A 21,568-nucleotide genomic window follows, 5' to 3' on the forward strand; every position below is an offset into this window, starting at 1 on the left:
AAAAAAAAATGTGTAATACAAGCTGAAGTTGATTGATAATTGCGAGACAAGATAACAAGCGGTACTTGATCTTTAACCATTTTCATATCATCCTTTTGTCGTTTCTTAATGAAAATAACAACTTTTATTACTCGAAGAATATTGTACGTACTATCTTTTGGGGAGAAAATATTACAATTGCAACTGAAACAATGAAATTATAGAGAGAGTACATAATATTTATTAAAATGAGTAAATTACTCGGAATTATTACAGCAAATTATAAAACTAATAATTAAAGCTATGTCACTTACGTGTAATATAATATTTTTGCTGTTTTTCGGTTTTTTACATAAAATACTTTATATCGTTTATAAAATAATTGTAAACACTATTTTAATAATTTTTTTGCGCGCTACATTTAATCGTATCGAAGAAGCGTAATACGCAGCTTGATTGATGAATCTTATTTGAATATTTATGCAACGTGATTAAAATGCTTGTATGCAATCGATGTTAAATTGTCGATCAAGGATCAACTACTGTACTTACGAATATCGCTCCTCCCATATGTGATAAATATAACTAACATTATGTGAAGAGATCTTGAAACTAATATGATTGTATATGTTTTAGGTACATTTTTGTGTTATATAAAAGCTATGTATGATGTAGGTACGAAATGTAGGTTATATAAAGGTATAAAAAAAAGTTTTTATAATAAAGAATTATTATATAACTAATTTTACAACTATTTTATATTTAATTTATCAAAATTACGATCGTAGTTATTATATAACTGTTCGCTTAAACTGTTTTTATCTTTTATATCATATATATTTTTATATCAGTATAAAAGATTCTGAAATTATTTCTTTATAAGAATCAAAGAAGTGCAACGAAATAATTCAAGTATTCTCATAATGATAGTAATTACACAGTTATTTATGTACAAAGAAGAGCGTTGCAAAATGTTCGATAATAACGTATAGCATAAAAAAAATAGCATTTAATTCCTATCCTGTTTCCTGTCGTTTTCTAAAAAAGTTGACAAAGCGTAATTGTGCCCAATGTCTTAAAAATATTTTATTACGATAATATCGTTATCCCCTGCACCAATATCGTTATATCCTGCAGCGGCAAAGTGAACATCTCGTTGGATCTTTAATAACGTCCCGTTTTAAATGGCGTTTCATCGTTTCCACTCAATCTAAAATTTAAATAACTTTAATTAATTATACATATAAAAATGTAATTGTATATTTTCAGCGACTTAATTCTTTTTTTTTTTTTCAAGATTTGTTTTATTTCATTGCGTTAGGCATACGATTAAATATTCTTACGCTTAGCACGTTCCGTTAGCAGTATTTAGTGTGATGTAAGAGTGTGATGTAAATTTTCTCGCGGCTCGACCTTCAACCAGAAACCACCTTCGGCCTTCATATTGAAGCCGTCTTTAGAGAGCTTGAGTGGTATCGGTGTCTTCTCGGAAACTCTCAAATTGCAACGGGCCAGTAGATGAAAAAGTAGAACCTTCGTCTCCAACAAGGCGAATCTGTTGCCTATGCACATTCTGGGACCAAGACCGAAAGGCAAATAGACACCGCAGTTAAGGGAAGCCTTTTTCTGTTCGCCGCAAAAGCGCTCGGGATCGAACTTCTCCGGGTTCTTGAAGTAAATAGGATCGCGATGAAGTGCGTAAATTGGTATCCATATACCTTGTCCCTTCTTTATCGTCAATGGCTCCAATCCCGGTAATGCCGGCGGCAGCTCGAAATCTTTTTCGCATAATCTGTCCATCGCTATAGCAACTGGATACAATCTGAGAGCTTCGTTAACCACACCTTCTAAATATTCCATGGCATTAATCGCTTCGTAAGGCGCTTCTCCGTTCGTGTCTTCTAAAACTTGGTCGATTTCCTTTTGAAGTTTCTCTTGCATATCTTTGTTTACCGCCATTTCGTGAGAGACGAAACACATTACCGTCGAAGTACTGTCGAAGCCACCAAAGAAAAATACGAACGCCTGAGCTACCATATCGTCGATAGTTAATTCTGCCTTGCCCTCTTTATTTCTGCTCTCCATCATTAATTGCAACATGTCCGGGCGAACGATTCCGTTTTCATCTCTGGCTTTTATTGTACTTTCTACAAGATTTCGGAAGAAATCTGCTATCTGCTGTCGGATAAATTTCAAGTTTATCATTCGCGCGAGCCAAGGCAAGCTTCTAAATATGTACATCTTTATTAAGGCAGTAGTGTTAAAAGTAGTCGCTTCTCTACCGTATACGTAGAATTCATTTTTCGGATCTTTCATCGAGTCAACGCTGACACCGAAGGCGCAAGTGGCAATTACGTCATTAGTATACCTCGTGAAGACTTCTTTCATTTCCATAACTCTCTGATCTGGTGGCAGTTGCGCCAAATAGCTCGCAAAATCAGCGCCGCAGCTTGACATTAATTTAAACATGCTCTTCATTTTGCTGGACGTAAAAGCAGGGCTTAATAACGATCTAAACTGCCGCCATTTCTCGCCGCGGATGGAAAAAAGATTTTTTCCAAACAGTGGATCTTGAGTTTCGTCCACGAAGCTGCGATGATCGTGAAACGAGTCGAAGTGTTTTAATGTGACGGACTTAATGAGCTCCGGATCGCGAATCATTACAACTGGCACGGTCATGTCGAAGAAACCAACGTATTTCGCTTCGGGATTCAGATTGTAAAGTCCGCGAACAATTTCTGCCATAGATTCAAGGCGTACGACCGTGCGGCCCATATTTCCAAGAATAGGAAGTGGCGTTTTATATGGTATGCCATGCTTTTTGAAGTAATTTAAATCTTTAAAAAAATAATAATAAATAATCAAAGCACCCGCTATCACTGACAAAGCAATTATAGATATCATATTGATTTTATATATGTATCACTCCATTAAATCGAGAGGCACAAATATATAATATTTTAAAAATTGAAATTAATTTTTTGCACTATTTTTTTTTTTTTTTGTTACTGCGTCCTGCTTAAATACTTTTCACGTTATTAATAACGAAGGACACGCTAGAATACAATGTTATCCGTTGAAAGCTGACGGTCGACTGCTGCTCCGCTGATGCAATCATTCTAATATAGCGAATAGTGACCGATTCGTCATCACTTACGTAAGTAAAGTTAATGGCTACTTTTCACATTAATCTCAAGTATTTTTGTTATCAGCGCGATAAGCTTTTTCATAATTAAGATAAAGGCTGATTTCGGTAGATTACGATTTATTTAACGTCACAACGATTTAACAATATATTATGTTTTTATTACAACGCATGCTGCGGAACGTGCGCATGTTTTATATCCGTAGACGTCCACATCTTTAATTATTTTCGCATTTTATTTTTTATTTTTTATTTTTTTTTAAATTACGTTTTGCCATTACTGCGGACTTTGTGACCGACACGACTGGTTTGCCTCGATAATTGTAGGATGTTGGTTTTGTCTGGGCACAACGCTTAACCAGAAACCGCCTTCGATTTTCATTGTGAATCCACCTTTCTGGAGTTTCACAGATTTCGAGGTTTTTTCGCACGGCTTTAACTGGCATCGTGCCAGAAGATGAAATAGCACGATTCTCGTCTCGAGTAACCCAAACCTGTTTCCGATACACATCCTCGGGCCGAGACCGAACGGACAGTAGGCGTTTATATTACACTCATCGCTCCCGTCGAGAAATCTCTCGGGTTTGAACTTCTTCGGTTCCGGAAAGTACTCGGGGTCGTGGTGGAGCGCATAAATCGGGATAAAAAAAATCATGTCCTTCTTCATGGTTAACGGTTTTGCATTCGGCACCGCGGGCGGCAGCTCGAAATCTTTTACGCACACTCTGTCCATTACTGTTTGCACCGGATACATCCGGAGTGCCTCGTTGATCACGGCATTTAAGTACTTCATTCCGTTGATCGCCTCGTAAGACGGTTGGCCGTTCGTGTCTTCCAGTACCTGGTCGATTTCGTTTTGCAGTCTCTCTTGAATATCCGGGTTGGTCGCGATTTCATGCGCCGCGAAGCTCATTAGCGTCGAGCTGGTGTCGAAGCCGGCGAGGAAGAAAATAAACACCTGCGACGTCATGTCTACGATAGTTAATTTTTTCTCGGGTTCTCTTTTACTACGGCTGTCCATGAGCAGCTGGATTACGTCTGGACGTGTGATACCCTTCTCGTCTCGGATTCTTATAGTCTCGGCTACTAGATTTATAAAAAATGCATTCGTACGGTCGTCCATTAGCTTAAGATTAAATAGGCGTACGAGCAGCGGCGCGTGCTGATACAGCAATACTTTTATTATGGATATCAAGCCGAAGGTGGATGCTTTTTTGCCGTAAACGTAAAAGTCGTTATCCGGCTCGCGCATCGAATCGACGTTGATACCGAAGCCGCATGTGGCGATCACGTCGTTAGCGTATCTCGTGAATACGTCCTTCATTTCCATGACGCGCTCGTCCGACGGTACGTGCATCAAGTACTCCGAAAAATTTACGGCGCACTCGTATATTAAATGGAACATCGTTTTCATTTTGCTGGCCGTAAAAGCGGGGCTCATGAGCGCTCGGATGTCACGCCACTTGTCGCCACGCAAGGCGAACAGATTATTACCGAAAAGCGGATCATGCGTTTCGCTGCCGAAGAAAAGATGGTCCTCGAACGAGTCGAAATTTTTAATCGTGACGGACTTTAGCAGCTCGAGATCGCGTATCATCACTACCGGCATCGTGAAATTGAAAGTACCGACGTACTTAGCGTCGGGATCCACGCTGTACACCTCCGCGATCATATCCGCGATACTTTTCGGACGTATGAGCACCCTCCAAATTTGTCTCGGGATGGAATACTTTTTGGCATGCGGAATCCCGTGCTCCCGAAATATGTTCGAGTCTTTCCGAAGCGCGTAATAGTAAACGGCGAGCGTGCCGGCTAATATTGATAAGGCTATCGTCCAGTACTCCATGACGGACGTTTAATCGGAATACCCGATTACTCCTTTCGTTCGAGATAAAGTTAAACACCAGTGTCGTGAAAGTTTGTGTCAATATCACTGTTTGCGGTTGTGCCGTGGTACCCTCAGGTTATAATCCAATGCAATATGTTGAACGTGATTGTTTTATCAAGTCAAAGCGATCTGCTCGCTCGGAATTCTCGTGCCTGACTGCTCAGCGCTCGTCCCGAGATAGAGCTGTTTGTTAAACGGCTCGTAGCAACTCATGATGTCATTTAGGAGAATTACGTAAAAGAGAATGGGCAGAGTGGGGGAGGAAAAGGAAAAGATAAATTCATAGATTAGATATTTTTAATCGATAAAATTTTGGCAAAATATTTTAGGAAAGAATATTCGCGGGAAAGAATATTAGTTGTTAAAATAATTTTACGAATAATGCAAAGTTTTGTACCGTTACATGGTATCGTCTGGCTGATGTTTTCTGTAATGTTAGATCGTGATGATTTCGCGTTCGAAAGGTATACACGTTATTCTCGTAACGGTACGTATAGCAGGCAGAGTAAGTGGCGTATGTATAATTATACGATAAATGAGTCACGTCTAATATTCGCGGTGTAAAAACTAAATCGAGCCTGTCGCTTCGTTGTATAACACGAGCATAGGACTGATCGAGCACGCGCCTCGCGTTTAATTCTTTAATACGCGAGGAAAAACTTATGTACTTACGACGTATCCTTTCAATTTTTAATTAATAAATTTACGAAATCGGTTTTGCTCCTGTTCAAGAATTAAATCCGACAGACGTTCCAAATATTGTGAAACAATGTACGTCTATAATCCGATTACGAATTTACCCTCACGCGGTATATGTGGAATCAACGTATAACGATATATGATAACGCTTTGATGCGAATTGACTTCTATATTCCACATGTCTCTGTAAATTTACACGTTAATATGTTTACTTTGACTTTCAGTTATAATTACGATTTTAACTACATTTTTATTCCAAGTTTGAAGATCGAAAAATCGTTTTTTAATAACGTTAAAAAAAAAACCGCGTTACTGCATATTTTTTTTACAACATATTATGAATATATATAATAATGAAACGTGGCGCGTATTTAAGAAAATTTTATATCAAGCTCTTACAATTTTTTTTCATTTCACATTATCGTCTGAAATATCTAGAAAAAAAAATCTAAAAAAAAAAGAGCTAATGGTGTTTACTTCAAAATTCAAATTACGTCCCGGCTGGAAACAGGATTTTGGCCGAAAAGTTCGGTCTATCTAGCGCGAGAGTAGACGTAGGAGTAAGAAAGAGTACGAGAAATCAAAAGGGGGATAGGAAAATGCACAGGAAGGGATGGCTGGAGAAAGAACGGGCGAGGGCTGGCGGAACAAAATTCATTTGGCCAAATTAAACAGAGTTTAGCAATTTGCGCTTAATCCATTTGTCGGGGATCCACCGTCCGTCAGTCCGTCTGTCTGTCTTTACTTCATCTCTCTCTCTCCTTTCTCTTTCTCTTTCGTTCTCGCGTTCTCCCTTATCTTCCTAGTGTCCCCTATACTACACCCTTCTAGCCATTTGTTCTATATACCTTACTGATACCTCGATCTCTTTGCCTTTTGAAGTCGCACGTAGATTTTATTTTAATGTCTCTTTAATAGAAAGAGAAAGGGAGAGAGAGAAAAGCGAGGGAATTTATCTTATCGTATCGTAACCATTTTTCTCGCCTCGATATTATTTTATTGAGCCACAGCGCAGCCACTAATATCAAAATTGTACGAGTATCATATTAATTAGTATGTCGTACGAAGCGCCGCGATAAAAAAAGAAAAAAAAAGGAGCAACAAACTAAAACACGTTACGCTTCGTTCATTTACGTATGCGAGACACGACGTCACTTTTTTTTTTGTTCTTTTATTCGCTTAGTATGCAGCCCATTTTTGCGCGAACGTTGAGCGTCATATCTTATAAAGATCTCCAATTTATTCTATTGGAATTCATAAATAATTTTCAATGCAGATGATTTTTCAACCAAGTTTTAATCAGAGCGATGCTAATTAAATAAATAAAACAAAAAAAGAGAGAAAGAGAGAGAGACTTTATAGAAAAATTAAGTTTATTGATGCAGAATTTAATCGTGTATTCGAAAAAAATAACACGCGACCTCAGTTGTAATACGTAAATTATATTTCAATATTAGCTGCGCTAATTTACATTACTGCTGCATTCGACATTCAATATCTTATTTGCAAATATCCCTCTCTCCCTCTTTCCTTCTCCTACTGTTATGCCCGAGCATTACGCTGTTCTCTTGCATGTTACAAAACGAATGCTCTTTCGCACTTGGATCTTGTTATCACGGAATTGTTTCCGCTCTTCCTCTGAGAACTCTCGGTGTCGAGGGCTTCTCTTTTTTGGACTGCGCAAGAACAGCGAATCTCATCTAAGTGTATTGGCAGTTGTGTCCACGTTTTATTTCCATTCAATCGCGTGAGCACCTTTAAGATCACTTTCCCGTAAAGTGCTCGGCATTAGATGCTCTTGATTCCTGGTCCTGCGGCAACTGTTCGCGGATCTTATTTAATACCGGTGTCCAACGTTCGGTTACCAATCGATAATATTAAAATACTGATGTTTTTAACGTTCCCGCATTCTCCTCACGTGCATTTTTATTTCCTATTCACCTTTGTGTTTAAATAATCATTTTTTATTTAAAAAAAAAAAAAAACAAAATTAACGAAAAGCTACCCGAGTGCCAAGCTAGTCAACTAATTAAGAAATATATTTAATCTGCGCGATCTAACCACTAGCTGCAAAATCAAATTAGCTAGATAAATTTCCACTCGGTTACACAAGCTAACAATAACGAAATGCATCTTTGAAATCCATTTAAATTACCAAAAGGAAACAAAGCGAGTGAACGAGCTGCGTTTTAATACCGTTAGAGCAACACCTACTAATTTTCTAGGTTCCTCTCGAAATGAACTGCTTTTCTCCTTTAAATAGGCAAAGGTTTAATACAGTAATCAAACACAGTAATCATATTTGCTTTCATGCACGCGTACGGTAGACATTCATAGTGGTTAACCGTTTCACCATTCCATAGTTGAATCTCTAAGCACCGTTTTTCTTTTCACTGTTCCGACTGTTCTCGCCGCTGGCTCTGCTTTTCGGCCAGAGACACTGGCATTTACGTGCAACACGGACGTGTGTTACGTGCACGGATAAGCGCGACGTTACGTAGGTGTGAAAATGAATGTAAAAGTTTCCACCGTGCGCGCCTCGCGTATTTATCGAAACAGCAATTCCCGAATTGAACGACTTGCGCTCGCATTCCGCGCGGATATCGGCGGGGATAATACACTTCGTTTTTAAGGCCGACACTTTAACATCACGATCGCCGGATACCGCCCGATTCGTTAACGTTTCACCGCCGTGTCGCATTCCGCGCGAAATGGATCGTTATTAATAAACCCGCAGAGACGAAGCAACGATATCGCGCGCTTGTTTAACTTATCGCGCATTATTACTTTCGATTACGCTGAGATTCTATTTTTTTAACGATTCCGACGGCGAATCTCTTTTCTTTATCCCGCCGATACACATATAAATCTCAATAATCCGCGCGTAAAACTAATGGAATATGGGTGTATCGCGTACAAAGTCGTGCGGAATGAACTCGAAAGTCGTCGGGCGTATACGGGGCACGGTAACGAGAATTTAAGTATCCGTGAGGAGCCCGGATACTAAAACGCTGATATATACGCGCGCGACTAAAACAGACGTGGTGAATATTATTGCTGACTTTCGGTCTCTCCTCGTAATACTCGGAGCTCCGCGGGGTTTAAAACCTCGCACGTATGATACGTACATTAGCGCGCGGATGCGCGCACATCCGGCTATAACTTTCCGGGTGTGTGATTTATTTCGCCGGAGTTATTTAATCGCGCGTTTATCGCGCGTCAATGTCCCCTTCTTTCGCGCGTACGTTCTGCTTAAATCCTTATTTCTGACGTCCGTAATTCCCCGTAATTCCTGGAGCACCCGCTGCATTCTCTCGCGTTTCGCGGAACGCGCCCGTCCGCTTGTCGAACTTATTTATATAGGTCGCAAAACGGATTACGAGCACAACGGATTGATGCTGCTGGTTTTCCATGGTGAGCGCGCGGAGTCGTGCGTGCGCCGCGACATTTATATTTTATTTTTGTTCGAACGATTCAATCAGGAACGATACTTTGAATCCTGCGTTCCGTCGTTACGATTTTTGTCTCGATTCAAAATCGATCTTTAATGCGGCTCATTTTTTTTTTGTTAATTCACGCACGTATTTTACCTATCAGGTTTGTGACCTTAATTTTAAAGATACGTATGTTAAAGACACGCCGTCGTTAAATGTCATTCGATTACCATTTTTTGTAGAACCAGGAAGCACAATGTCGAGCTGGGCCTTCAAGAAAGAAGAAGACGGGCACCCGTAGGTCAGGTTGGCGACGCGTATTCTTGGGGAATTAACACACATTTGCGATGTTATTGCTTGAGAATACACGTATTTGGCCTGGCCGGTCACGTCACGCAAGCAGCGACACGAATAATCGTCCGCTAGATTCCTCATGAATCAACCAGGCCGCACGAAGGAACTGAAACTATTTCGAATTGCGTATCAACGAAGCATCTAGCTTAGCGATGTATCATATAAGCGTAATAATAGTGTCATTTTCAGATAAATCAATTCAAGCGATTATAATGCCAGAAATTATGACGGAATGGTATTTATTTCTTATCTTATCAATCGACTTACCCTACTGTTCGCTAAGCAAACACGAGACGTATAAAGGAGATCGACCGTTTAAAGCGCAATGTGTCCCGTGGGATACGTAGCAGTATCGGTGGTAATAAATATGTAAAAGACGGTTTACGAAGTGTACACACAAGCGCCCCGAGTGTATCTGGCAAATGTCGTATTACTTTGAAAAGTGCATACGAACGGTAACAGGCTTTTAAAATGAATTATCTGATCGAATATATGATCGACGGTAGACAGTTCATAAGAGACGTAAAACGTGAACGCTATCATGTCCTTATCCCTCCGAATCAAAAGATCTATTTAAAAGGTGTACGTCGCAATAAAACGCGCAACATTTTTTTCTAGTAAATACAAAAAAAAAAAAAAAAAAAGAAAAGAAAATTATAAAAAGCGAATTTTTAAATGTATTATCTTCATTATAATATCGCTTACACACTTCGCCTAAATTTTTAATTTATTCACATATTTTGATCGTTAAACGCCAGAACGGTCGCTACTACGATCTAATGCAGCTTATTAAATTCAGAAGGAAGTAACGCAGGAGAGGCGGGAGGGATAATTCAGAAATATTGATCGGTAGGAGCAGGGAAAGCCTTTCGAAGTCCCTCGCTCGTTTCGACCGCCGAAACAAAAATTGAAACAAAAGCCGATATTCGTAACATATTCGGCCGTGAGATGCGGACCATTTGTACATTTATGGTTATACCTGTTTAGCTTTAGTTAGTTAGTGCTTAACTAAGCAACCTATATGGCATTATCCACCGTCAATTTGCTCTCCCGGCAACATCTACATCAACTCCATATCCTATCCCGGTGCTGCGAGATGCCAAAGCTAATCGGGCTTTACTCCAAGATCCCTTTGATGATTTGGACTAGAGGGTGTCTAATAAGATCTATCCCTCCGCCACATCTCCGCGCGCACGCACACGTGCGCTTCAAGTGTAGCCGTCGTGAGTCCCGCGTATCTCGGCGTTGCGTATTCTCTCAGACGTGATACAAGGTCCTTCGGTTTTCCTTAATATCCTCAATTACTGTCGTAAAAATAGATACGACGTTTTGACAATTTTATTAAATAAAGTGAGTAAATTTTAACAATATTTTATATCTGAAATATTTATTGTACAATTTTTTTAATTACGAAATAGAAACGTTCTGTGGAGCCGTGTTGAAAAGGCACTTGCGCTTGCAACGGCTAGCGCGTATTTAACAGTTCACGTTATTTGTACTATTAAATTACAAAAAAAAAAAAAAAAAATAGATAAATACGCATATGTATCGACGTTCCGAATATGGATCTATAGATACAAATTGACTGACGCGGTCGGTTAATTTATTCTATTTCATAATTCCGCAGGAGTTACAAGCGAGCTGCAAGTTTCAAGCCGATTCATAAATATCAATCTAAATATGGTCACATCCGTCAAACGCAATATTCAGAAGTCTAACGCACTTTGTAATATAGATGTAGCGTGCAGATGTCAAAGAATAACATCACATTAATGGCAATCGTTACGATGATAAATGTCCGGTTCTTGCAACTAAGTGCCACCCATTAAAACATATTCCGGATCATATTGCGAAAATGCAAACTACCCTCTGCGTCATAAATTTTCGATTTTCCATTAAAGAAGAAACAATATAGGGATATCGTTCGCTCTTTGTCCGTTTTTCTCCTCCCCCTACTCTCTATTTCCATCAATTATGCATAAATTTTAACATTTTAATAATATAATATATCTCATTTTTGTTGTAATAAATTACAGAATATATAAATATTAGCTACATCAAGGAATGTAAATCTTAACATATTTTTATATCCATATAAAACTTCGTAAATATCCTAATATAAAAAATTAGTGTTAAAAATAAAATTATATATGTACATAATTTTAATTTCGCCAAATTAATTAATTATTTAATTTATTTGATTTAATTTGAATGATTCTATGATTTAATTTCGTTTAATTTATATGTAGGATTTTTCTTTCCGAAACCGTAGTGCTCCGTCTTGGCTCGTAACGGTTCGTAACCACCTGTAACGGCCCGTGCCTGTCCGTACCGGTCCGTACCAGGCAGACAGCCAGGCGCCAGTCCGCAGCGCGTGCGCAATAACTTTCTCGAGAGTAAAGTGAATCTTCTACTGTGCCGAGGTCCGTGATGGGTCCGTGTTGACCGATCGGCCGGTCACTAGGTGTCGCAGATACACAGCAATATCTCGCGAGTCAAATGCATTTCGCAATATTACATAAGAGAGTCAAGATCTTAAAATATTTTTTAGTAATCTAGTTGCGACGTGATTTAAGTATACCGTCGCGCTCGGATTCTCGCAACTCGCGCGTATTTTTTTTTCGCCGCGCTCCTTAATTTTAATCGTAATTTTAATCGTAAAAAATCGGGAGTTTTTCACGGTTTTTGAGCTGCCTGATTCGATGAAGGAAGTAATTGATTGCGGGTACATGATCGCGAGATTGTTCAGAGGGGAATATCGATAGAGGGACGGGTCGCCCGCTCGTTGTCCTCGTATGTGCCTCGTAAAGTGCATCTCGCGACTCGGTGGTCGTGCGACGATTGACGGTCGACGGAACGACGGGACAACGGAGCCCTTAACAAAGGCGACATACGTTACATAAAGTGGCCTCTTACGTTCCCGCACGGTCGGCTATTCTTTACCGCGACTTCGATACAAAGGGCACGGGCGTCCACGCGCTCACACCCCCGTGTCCCTCGTAAGCTTCGCGCTTGTGTGCGCGCGTTTTCACGGGGGAAAGACATTGGTCCGTCGGCATGTACGCGTACGTCTCCACGTCTGTGTATAGTGGTGTAACGCGGGTAACGAATGTTATTGATGTGCGACGCGGTACAACGTCGGCCCCGTGGATGGCGCGCCCTTATTGTCATTTTATACGATACCTGCCTCTATTTCCGGCCACAAATATTCGATAACGGCGCGACAGCACCACGGATACCAAGGGGGGAGGAAAGAGGGGGGGAGGGACGTTCCTTTTTCGGGACGAAGCACGGGAACGACGACGACGGCTATTGGCTTTGAGCTCTGACGTACGCACGACGGCAAATTGGACGACGAGGCGCGTTGGCGTCCGCGTTGGCGTCGGCGTCGGCATCGGCGTCGGTGTCGACGTCGACGTCCTCGTCCCGACGCTATGGCACAAGGAAATTTGTTCGCCGCTGAAGAGAACCGGATATTAGCAACGGAGAAATTACTACCTGTATGTACATGACGCAATTCTAAATTAGTTCTCGCGATAAATAATCGTGATAAGCGGACAATTGCAATATAAAATCTTCGAAATTTAAAATAGAATTATTTCTTTTTTGTTTTCGCAGAGAATAGTTTTGAATATTGAAAGACAATTGCGTTAAATTCTAACAACGCGTATTTTGATGAAATTATCTTATAAAAAAAGAGAGAGAGAGAGGAAAAAGAACTCCCTTGGAAACATTTCGTTAAAAATAATCTGCGTGAGCTTTTATATTTCTGATCTTTATTATCCACGATTGTTTATAATATAGTTAAAGTCCTATTAAATCCACTTACCATCGTACGTTGTTTAAAGCACGTCAATACGCGTACCAGGCTGCATACTTGCGATTTGATACCCCCTTTTACGTCGAGCGTGCTACTCCAAAAAACGTTCCTATCATGAAATCCATCTTTCTCCGTTCGCAGTTGATAAAACCGGGTCCGATTCGAGCTCTCGCATTCTCTCCGAAAAATATACAAACGGTACACTTCCTGGCGCGTACAAATTGTACGATTCTACCGGAACCCAGTGCGACTGCCGAAGAAACGATTGATTGTGGCGCGGAATATTTTCTTTTTCTTTTTTTTTTTTTTTTTTTTTTTTTTATTTTTAAACAAATTGCTCGACCATATATCGATATCTAGCCGAAGTACTTCATAGTTTCAGCGATGTAAAAATATACGTATACTATCGTTTACATTTGACGGAGTTAAAAAAAAAAAAAAAAAACAGAAGAGTCCGGAATCAATGTTCAATCTTGTACGTATTTAAACAGACTGACTTTTGCCAGTGTGCATTCGGTAATAATCGATCAACTCGTTCTGAAACTATAAACGGGAAATTAATTTCGTTCTGCATTATTTCGTTAATTCATCATTAAATTATGCTTTTCCTAGCTCGTGAATTTCTCGAACAATATTAAATCACAATAACTCTTTTTTATTCCCCTTCAATTTTTTGTTCTGCCCGCAAATCATTTTGGCTTCTTAAACGGGAAAGAAAAAACATCATTCAGCTACCGTGCGATAATGTATGACGAATATTCGGCGTCCGTCGGCACGTGGATTTGAAATATTTCTCTCACCGAGAGCGATAAAACGGCGAAAGGTTCATAACGAAAGACTGAAATCTGATATGGTTTCTCTGCTTCTGTATACCGAACCGGGACAAAGGGGAATTTTAAAACAGCGAAAGCCTGTGAAAACGGCACATTTTAGTAATTAGAATAGGTGTTATCGAGCGACGCCGTCGCGTCGCGCCGAAGCGTGAAAAGGTAACAACGCCCCAAACGTGATGCCCGTAGAAAAGGTCAACGGGCAATAAAGATTTAGCAATTTATTTCACCTACAACGGATACAACGCTCCTAATTAAAATAACGAATTTAATTGAACGAACGGGAAATGTCCTTATTTAATTTCGCTAAATATGTTTATACAGCGAAGATTGCAGATTTGAATATAACGTAACAATACCTGGCGATATCCTCGTAAAGTCAATCGGCCGCTAACGTCTCCTGGGCTTCGGGGTTTTTATGCGCCGCGGGGATCTCTCTCGTTACGGCTCCGGATCCGTAGTAACGCGTTTCTAAGAATCGCGTTTTAATTGCGCCAGTAAGGAGATTTAATTTATGGCACGCCGTGAAACTTGAAGTGGCTTCGTATTAAGATACCCTGTTTTAGCGCGCGGCGATATAAAGCTGAAACGGCGGCTTAGCTCTTAGGAAGGATCCGGATGAATGAGCGAGCGAGCGAGCGACGGGGGATATTTCCCCGCGAAAGACAAGCCCGCGATGCCACGACACCACGTGCTCGACGGTCCTGCGAGCGACAGTCCATTGTTTCCCTGGATAAGCCGTTTTTATTAAAACGGATGATTATTTCGACGTTGAGCATCGTCGGTGGACAGGGCGAAGTCGATCGATGCCTCGACTATTATCGTCAACCACCATCTTGGCTCGTCCTCGCGTTTTACATCCGGCCGGGCAACTAAGTGACCAGATCTGCATTCGATTATTACCCCAGTCTAATTATAATTAAAACGCGCCGAGCGTTGGTCACATTTAAATTACGAAAGTTCGAATAATTCAACTATTTTCCTATTCGTGCATTGCGGCCAGCCGAGTGGCTTATCTCTCGAGAAATTAAAAAAAAAAAAAATTAGCGCCAGTTAATTTTCCGCGTCGCCCGGCAAATTACAATGTAAAGAAACGCTTTCGGATCGCGACAAAGCCGCTAGTCTCACGTGATCCATGAAAGTAAATTTCTTTCGGTCATCGTCGATATGATTCCTGTGGGAAACCTATCTGGTAGCGGGCAAGGTGACCGAAGACGAGAAAAAAAGGACGGGCGGGGCAGTTCTGAAGGAACAAAATGATAGGAAAGAGACGGGGCGAGAAAAAAAATAAGACACGGTGAAAAAGAGAGAGAGAGGAGTGAAAGGAAGAGAAACACAGCGATTCGTGTAGATTCCGTCCATGTAGGGACAGAAAGCAGCCCTGCGGGCAGCCAATCAAATAAAGTAGTCCGAGGTTGCTTTGCTGGATGCAAATTTAGCCCCTGTGGGCTTTCTGTTTCCATCCTACTCCCCCCTTCCTCCCCTTCACTATCGCTCTACAACTGCGAGCTGAATCTCTATACGAGTTTCCGGGATATACGGAAGTGGCCCTGTTCACCGATACACAAGCCACTGTATATCCTCTTACTTCTCCTTCGCCTCTCATCCCCTCTTCACAATTCATTATTCGTTCTGGCCCTTTCCAATCGAAGAATTACTATCACACGAGGTGCACACGATCGGTCGACATTTATATGCAACAATGAATTCTTCGCGATACTTAAAGAATTCAATTAATTATTTTATTCCCTTCGCGTTTATGCGCGACGAAGATATAAATTTATTCCTCGAACTCTTATTCATAAAATAAATCACAATGTAACAATTCAGTGATTAAAAAAAAAAAAAAAAAAACCACATGCACGAGATTACACATCTTTGAGATATTAAACTCGAACGGTAGCGATGTGCTGCGCGCTCCACACAGCGAAACACTGATACAATGAAACGGAGGAGGGTTCGAGCGACGAATCAGATCGCGATGCGACTCACTCCTAATTATGTCTTAATGAAAATAAATCGCTACATTTGTAGGAGCATCGTGTCTCTTTGGGCATTTCCACGAATCACCCGTACCTCCACCCTTTTGCACCCACGCAGTTCGTCTTTCCCTCCAGCTTCTCTCGCTTGTCTTCCTCTCTTTCTCTCTCTCTCAATCTCTCTTCGTTCTATCGTGTTATCTTCGTACTCCACGCCACCTGTTTGATTCCTTCAAAGGGATACCAGTGTCTATTTGTCTATTTCGGTTTGTCCCCATCCCTCCCCGCCAATCCCATCCACACGACTTGGACGGAATCCAACGCAGTCCTCCCCGTTCCACCGTGCATCCCTCCGTCTTACGCTCCAAGTTGAACAATCAATTTCAATTTCGCAAGAATCGCTTTTAAATCTCGAATTTTTCCGTGCCTCGGCCGGGAGCGGACGGCGATAGCACGAGGTAAAATAAGAGGCGAGAGAGCTAAGCGCTTGAATCGATAATAAATCTGAACAAAGAAACATAGAATAAGATCCTCTGCATTTTATTTATAATCTAATAATAACAGCAGCGATAGGTAGCGCAATAGGGACGATAGTAACAATATTTATTTGATAATATATACAACCGAGAGGGAAAGATGTAAGATATACATATATAAATAATAGGAAAGTAATATCGTACAGAAGCGCTCGTCTACAAATGTGATTCGAGAAAACAATTAAATTACAATCGGGAGTAGATAGTATTCTTAAATTATTTGCTTTTTCACAAATCTCTTATCCAAGTATTTTTTTTTTTTTTTTCTGTTTTTTCTGTTTTTTTCTTTTTTTTTCCTTTTCTCAAGTGTTTCCTCGTACCTCTCAACTGAGCACATAATTGTACAATTTCACAATTACTTTTTATTTTTTGTTTTTTAAATATTTTTTTTCATTTTTGTTTTGTAATATTATGATTCATCGATATCACTCAGCTCGACATGCCCCCTTACAGTTTAGACGCCGCCAAGATCGATAAATTATATTAACAATACACGCAATAAAGATATACGCATCATTTGTTCCTATCTTCGATAGATATGGTAACTCATCTCAGTTCCTTTTGCACGAATTGCTTTTTAATATCTTACGTCCATGTAATAGAAAAAAAAAGCATACCATTCCGCTCTTGCCAGTGATATATGGCATACATCACTAAATGGCCATCACGAGTGTCCGGTCCCAGATAAATTGTACAGTGTAGACTTACACTGTAATAATTATCGTTAATCCTAAGTAACAACGCATCAAGGTGGTGAAATGCGACATCGGCGATTTTCCGTCGGAAGCGGTTTCTTTCGCGATTTATATTTCCGAACCATTTTGTCCTCGTTATCGTTGCAAACTAACGGTATGTAACGTTCGATCATTCGACTACATGGTAATTGTAACTTAAGCTAAACTCGCGTTAAACTGATTGGTTAATTATAAAACAGTAAGTTAGAAATATGTTACGAAATAAACCCGAACAGATCGCTAGATTTTGTAGATACACTATAAAATATACCAAAGATAATTATTAAAAAAAAAAAAAAAAAAAAATAGGACAAAAACTAATTGTTCACATGTTTCTATTTCTTCCAATAATCTCTACTTTACGAGTAAAATCCAAATTAAACATAAAATTAACTATATACTGATTTATATCAGAAAAGTTTCTTGCTCACAGTCCGACAAGTTCGTTTTCTACATCGTTACATGCCATGAGTATTCGATAATTTTAAAATGTATTAAAACTTGAAACTGTATGTCAGTTCCATCATTTATCATTCCGTGAAAGAGTAGTTTGGTTAATCGAGCGAATACAGTTGATCAATTATTATTAAAAATAATATTAAGATAAAAAAGAAAACACTGTAAGCGATAGCGTAATGATTTTCAATGTACGATTTAAATAAAAAAAATTTTTTACCATCAATGTAATTAATACATTTATCATTGTATAAACGGAATTGCTTTATGCTTTCTAACGACAGTAATTTTTTTTTTTACATTATTTCAAAAAGGCATAGTGTCTCAAAAATTAATTTTTTCGTTGGCTATCTCGATTCTATTCTAGTATTATGCCGTAACATATATGAAACAAAAAAAAACAATATAAATAATTAAAAAATAATTGTGAGCATCCTAATTATTATGCGCGAAAACTGCAATCTTAGGTCCCGCCGACAGGTGCTCCTCTAACATTTTCAAAAGACGAAGAGTGCAGAGACAAATGCGAACAACAAGTTCAGTGCCTGATTATTTCGCTGTAAGAATCTGTACCAAAAATCACTCGGCAATAATCTTATCATCTATCGAACAATTTCAACGCAAATACAAAACTTTCACCACAATATTAAAATAATTTTATATATATTGTAAATATAAAAAATATTGTATAAGTATAAGTCTTGCAATTTTTTTTTTAAGTGGTCTTTCAAAGTACGATACAAGTAATAATTACAGGCGTTTTCTATTTTAACCATATTTCGGGATAATATAAATTGTACAAATTTTACATTTATCGAATAAACGAGAAAAAAAAATTGAACGAGTAAAAAAAGCAATTTAAATCGTATATAAGAATATTTAATTTAATCACATGTAATATATTATTTTTATTGTGCTCAGGAGCCTTATGTTACAAAGAATAATTATCAAATAATTCATGTACAAGCGCGACAAATGAACAACTTATATCGCCATTTCCAAAATTACGTTCGTAACGATTAACTTTTGCTATTATATCCGATCTCTAATAAAACTAGCATTAAATCGAATAACTGCACAAAACCTGATCCCTGATATAATCCCCCACGTTACTCCCATTGAAAGATTTATTTCCATAATTGCATCACTATATAAATCTTTGCCTCTTCGTCCATTGATTCTGATTCTCGAAGCGCCGATACCCGTGACATTTTTTCAAAGGGTCCATTTCCAAATTCATCCCCCGTCCCCCCATTGAAATCAAACATCGCGAGCTCGTGTCCCCGTTCCATCCTCTTACGTAGAGAGACCGTATTACTTTAGAGTTAGAGTTTCGTGATAAAATAACCGCGTCGATTTCCCGCTAAAGGCAATCCGCGGAAAGCAGCCGCGTGAAAATGATAACACATTCTTGCGTTCTTTTGACTGTCGCGCATACTCGGCGCGAGTTAAGACTCAATGTTCCTTTTTCTCCACGGTGGACAACGCTTCTTTGCTCACCACGTCGGCAGACTCGATGACCTCGAAGCCCTCGGATAACGAAGCGTCGACGATTGCTCCGGATGCCGAGGGTGCAGCTTCCGTTTTCGCAACGGAAATCGGCGTGGCGTGCATCGTCGTGCATTCAGACACTGTCGATACAACCAAAGGATTTATGCTTCATTATACTGCGGCGCACGAAGAAACGCAATATGCTAAAGTCGACGCGATACCGTAGATAACATATTTTCGCGATAAAAGTCAAACCGTTCGGCGTGCCGGCCCGACATAGCGCGGTGTACACACGCGTAACTGTAAGTTAAACCGCAGCTGTAAACAAACTGGTTTCCCGGCGTAACGCCCCGGCTCGCCAGCGCGCGTTAAAACGATTGTCGATTATCCGAGCCCGCGAGCGCGAAACGAGAGGTGAAATTAAAAGCCCGGGAAAATAATCAGTGCTAGTTGGATCGTTCGAATTGAAACGCGATAGCGGCGGTATCGCGTGCCAAACTATGTAGGCGCTCCAAAGCGACGAGTGTCAGTGACACAGGATCTACAAAGTGCCCCATTCAAAACTCTAAACCGGGTGGAAACGCGGCGCGTTTCGCGAGACCGGCACGCGGAATGCGTAATCACGGAATTATTGACGATTACAATACCGGTCATACGATATCTCAAAAATTATTCGAACATATTTCTCCGGTGTCGGTGATATTCGGCACCCATGGGGAATCGTTTTTCGAACGCACGCGCACTCTTTTTTTTCTTTTTCTTTTTTTTCTCTTTTTTTTTTTTTATCCTTGTCGGTCCCGGTAATATGTACCTCCTAATATGCTTTATAAAATTAAAATTGTGAAAGCGCGAACGTCATAAAGAAAAGAAAAAAAGGTTGCTTTCTACCGTGTACAAAAATTGAAATTGATATACGCATATATATAATTAAATGTACCACTTTTAATTTGTTCCTCTATACAGATTTATAGAAAAAGTACGTTGGGTATTGAAATTCAATCAAATATACAATATTACATCCAATGTTACATTTAATTCTTTCAAACGCTAGGAAATAAAATTTTACTTGATCTCTACCCTACTCGCCGTCTCCCTTAAAAAAAAAATTAAATAAAAGAAAAAAAAGAAAAAAAAAAAAGAAAAAAATCCCTGAACGTAAATTTTCAACGCTTATAATTATATTTGAACATTACGACTAATTAAAAGCGAAATAAATATCTATCGTCTCTGGACGAGTAAAAAAATTGTATAGAGTCAACAAATTAATTGTGTTAAAAATTAATTATCAAGATTTCTCGCTCGTAAGAGAAACTCGTAACTTTTAACGAGAAGTAACGCAGACGAATAAAAATATTCAGCTGGATATACCTCGAGAATCGTCTTGATCAGTTGTCGCGGTTGTCTGGCCAGTGTCCGTACTTGCGCGTCGCGTTTCCGCATTGCTAGGATCGTGATCGAGCTCGGAAAGCTCATTGATATAGTTTTGCTGCGTCTGCTCCGTCGTAGGCGTCGACGGGTTCGGGCTCGACGAAGGCGAGGGTGCCGCCGACGGCGACGGCGACGACAACGGCGATTGCCCCGGGGTGGTCGGTGCCGTACTGGGAGCTGCCGATTGAGGCTGAGGCTGAATGTGATTACGAAACAGGAGCTGCTGAAGCTGCGCCTGCTGTAGAATCACCGGCAACTCGTAATGGTGAAAGAAGTAGAGCATGGAGTGCTGAAACAAAACAAAAAAAGAAAAGAAAAATAGGGGGACGACTTTTGTAACGACGTTCTGCTTTTCCGGCGTATATAGGGACGCTGCAAGAAATACACGTCTGTGCATCGGTGCCGGGATACTCTATTGGAGGAACCGAAAACAAGAATTCACCTGGCGAGCCCCCGACACACGTGGCGTGGCTCTACGCACTCGATCGTTCCCGTGTGTGCGAGCTCACGTATGCCCAACAAATTTATATGGAAATTCGCCAAATTCGTTCTATATCACCGCTCGCTCTCTTTCCCCGCAATCGCATCGAGCCTCGTCTCTTGCCGATCCGTATCGATCGCAATATCTGTGCAATATCGTAACGATTGCAATAACGCGGCTTCTCTTTACACACATGCCGCGGAGCTGAATTCTCTATACCTAAATTGCCTATCCCTTCATTACGTTATTTAGTAAATACTTCTGATTAAATTAAGCCTCTAGCCAAGCAACCACGGTCGGAATTATTTACGTAA

At 39.9% G+C, this 21,568-nt stretch overlaps 3 protein-coding genes across 3 annotated transcripts in view; all 3 read right to left on the bottom strand.

Moving 5' to 3' along the window:
• Nucleotides 1-197: 197 nt before the first annotated feature.
• Nucleotides 198-3,002, bottom strand: LOC139111808 (cytochrome P450 9e2-like). Its single transcript, XM_070672319.1, has 2 exons — nt 1,323-3,002; nt 198-1,189 (listed from the first exon to the last, which is right to left on the bottom strand). The coding sequence occupies exon 1, from the start codon at nt 2,881-2,883 to the stop codon at nt 1,348-1,350; it is 1,536 nt and encodes a 511-aa protein (XP_070528420.1). The 5' UTR covers nt 2,884-3,002; the 3' UTR covers nt 198-1,189; nt 1,323-1,347.
• Nucleotides 3,003-3,193: 191 nt separating this feature from the next.
• Nucleotides 3,194-5,441, bottom strand: LOC139111803 (cytochrome P450 9e2-like). The gene has a single exon (XM_070672315.1). The coding sequence runs from the start codon at nt 4,968-4,970 to the stop codon at nt 3,402-3,404; it is 1,569 nt and encodes a 522-aa protein (XP_070528416.1). The 5' UTR covers nt 4,971-5,441; the 3' UTR covers nt 3,194-3,401.
• A 10,347-nt stretch (nt 5,442-15,788) lies between these two features.
• The window catches only part of LOC139111802 (membralin-like), a 46,967-nt gene continuing 41,187 nt past the window's right edge, over nt 15,789-21,568 (bottom strand). Inside the window, exons 12-13 of the mRNA XM_070672314.1 lie at nt 20,714-21,062; nt 15,789-19,485 (exon numbers count right to left, since the gene is read on the bottom strand). Coding sequence (XP_070528415.1) covers nt 19,310-19,485; nt 20,714-21,062 — 525 coding nt within the window. The 3' untranslated portion in view covers nt 15,789-19,309. The remainder of the gene's footprint in view (nt 19,486-20,713; nt 21,063-21,568) is intronic.

The sequence above is a fragment of the Cardiocondyla obscurior genome, linkage group LG25, assembly GCF_019399895.1.
Source record: "Cardiocondyla obscurior isolate alpha-2009 linkage group LG25, Cobs3.1, whole genome shotgun sequence".
NCBI classification, from domain to species: domain Eukaryota; kingdom Metazoa; phylum Arthropoda; class Insecta; order Hymenoptera; family Formicidae; genus Cardiocondyla; species Cardiocondyla obscurior.

Excerpts from the sequence above, each read along its gene's own strand:
- LOC139111803 (XM_070672315.1), bottom strand. The coding sequence starts at position 4,970 with ATGGAGTACTGGACGATAGCCTTATCAATATTAGCCGGCACGCTCGCC.
- LOC139111808 (XM_070672319.1), bottom strand. The coding sequence starts at position 2,883 with ATGATATCTATAATTGCTTTGTCAGTGATAGCGGGTGCTTTGATTATT.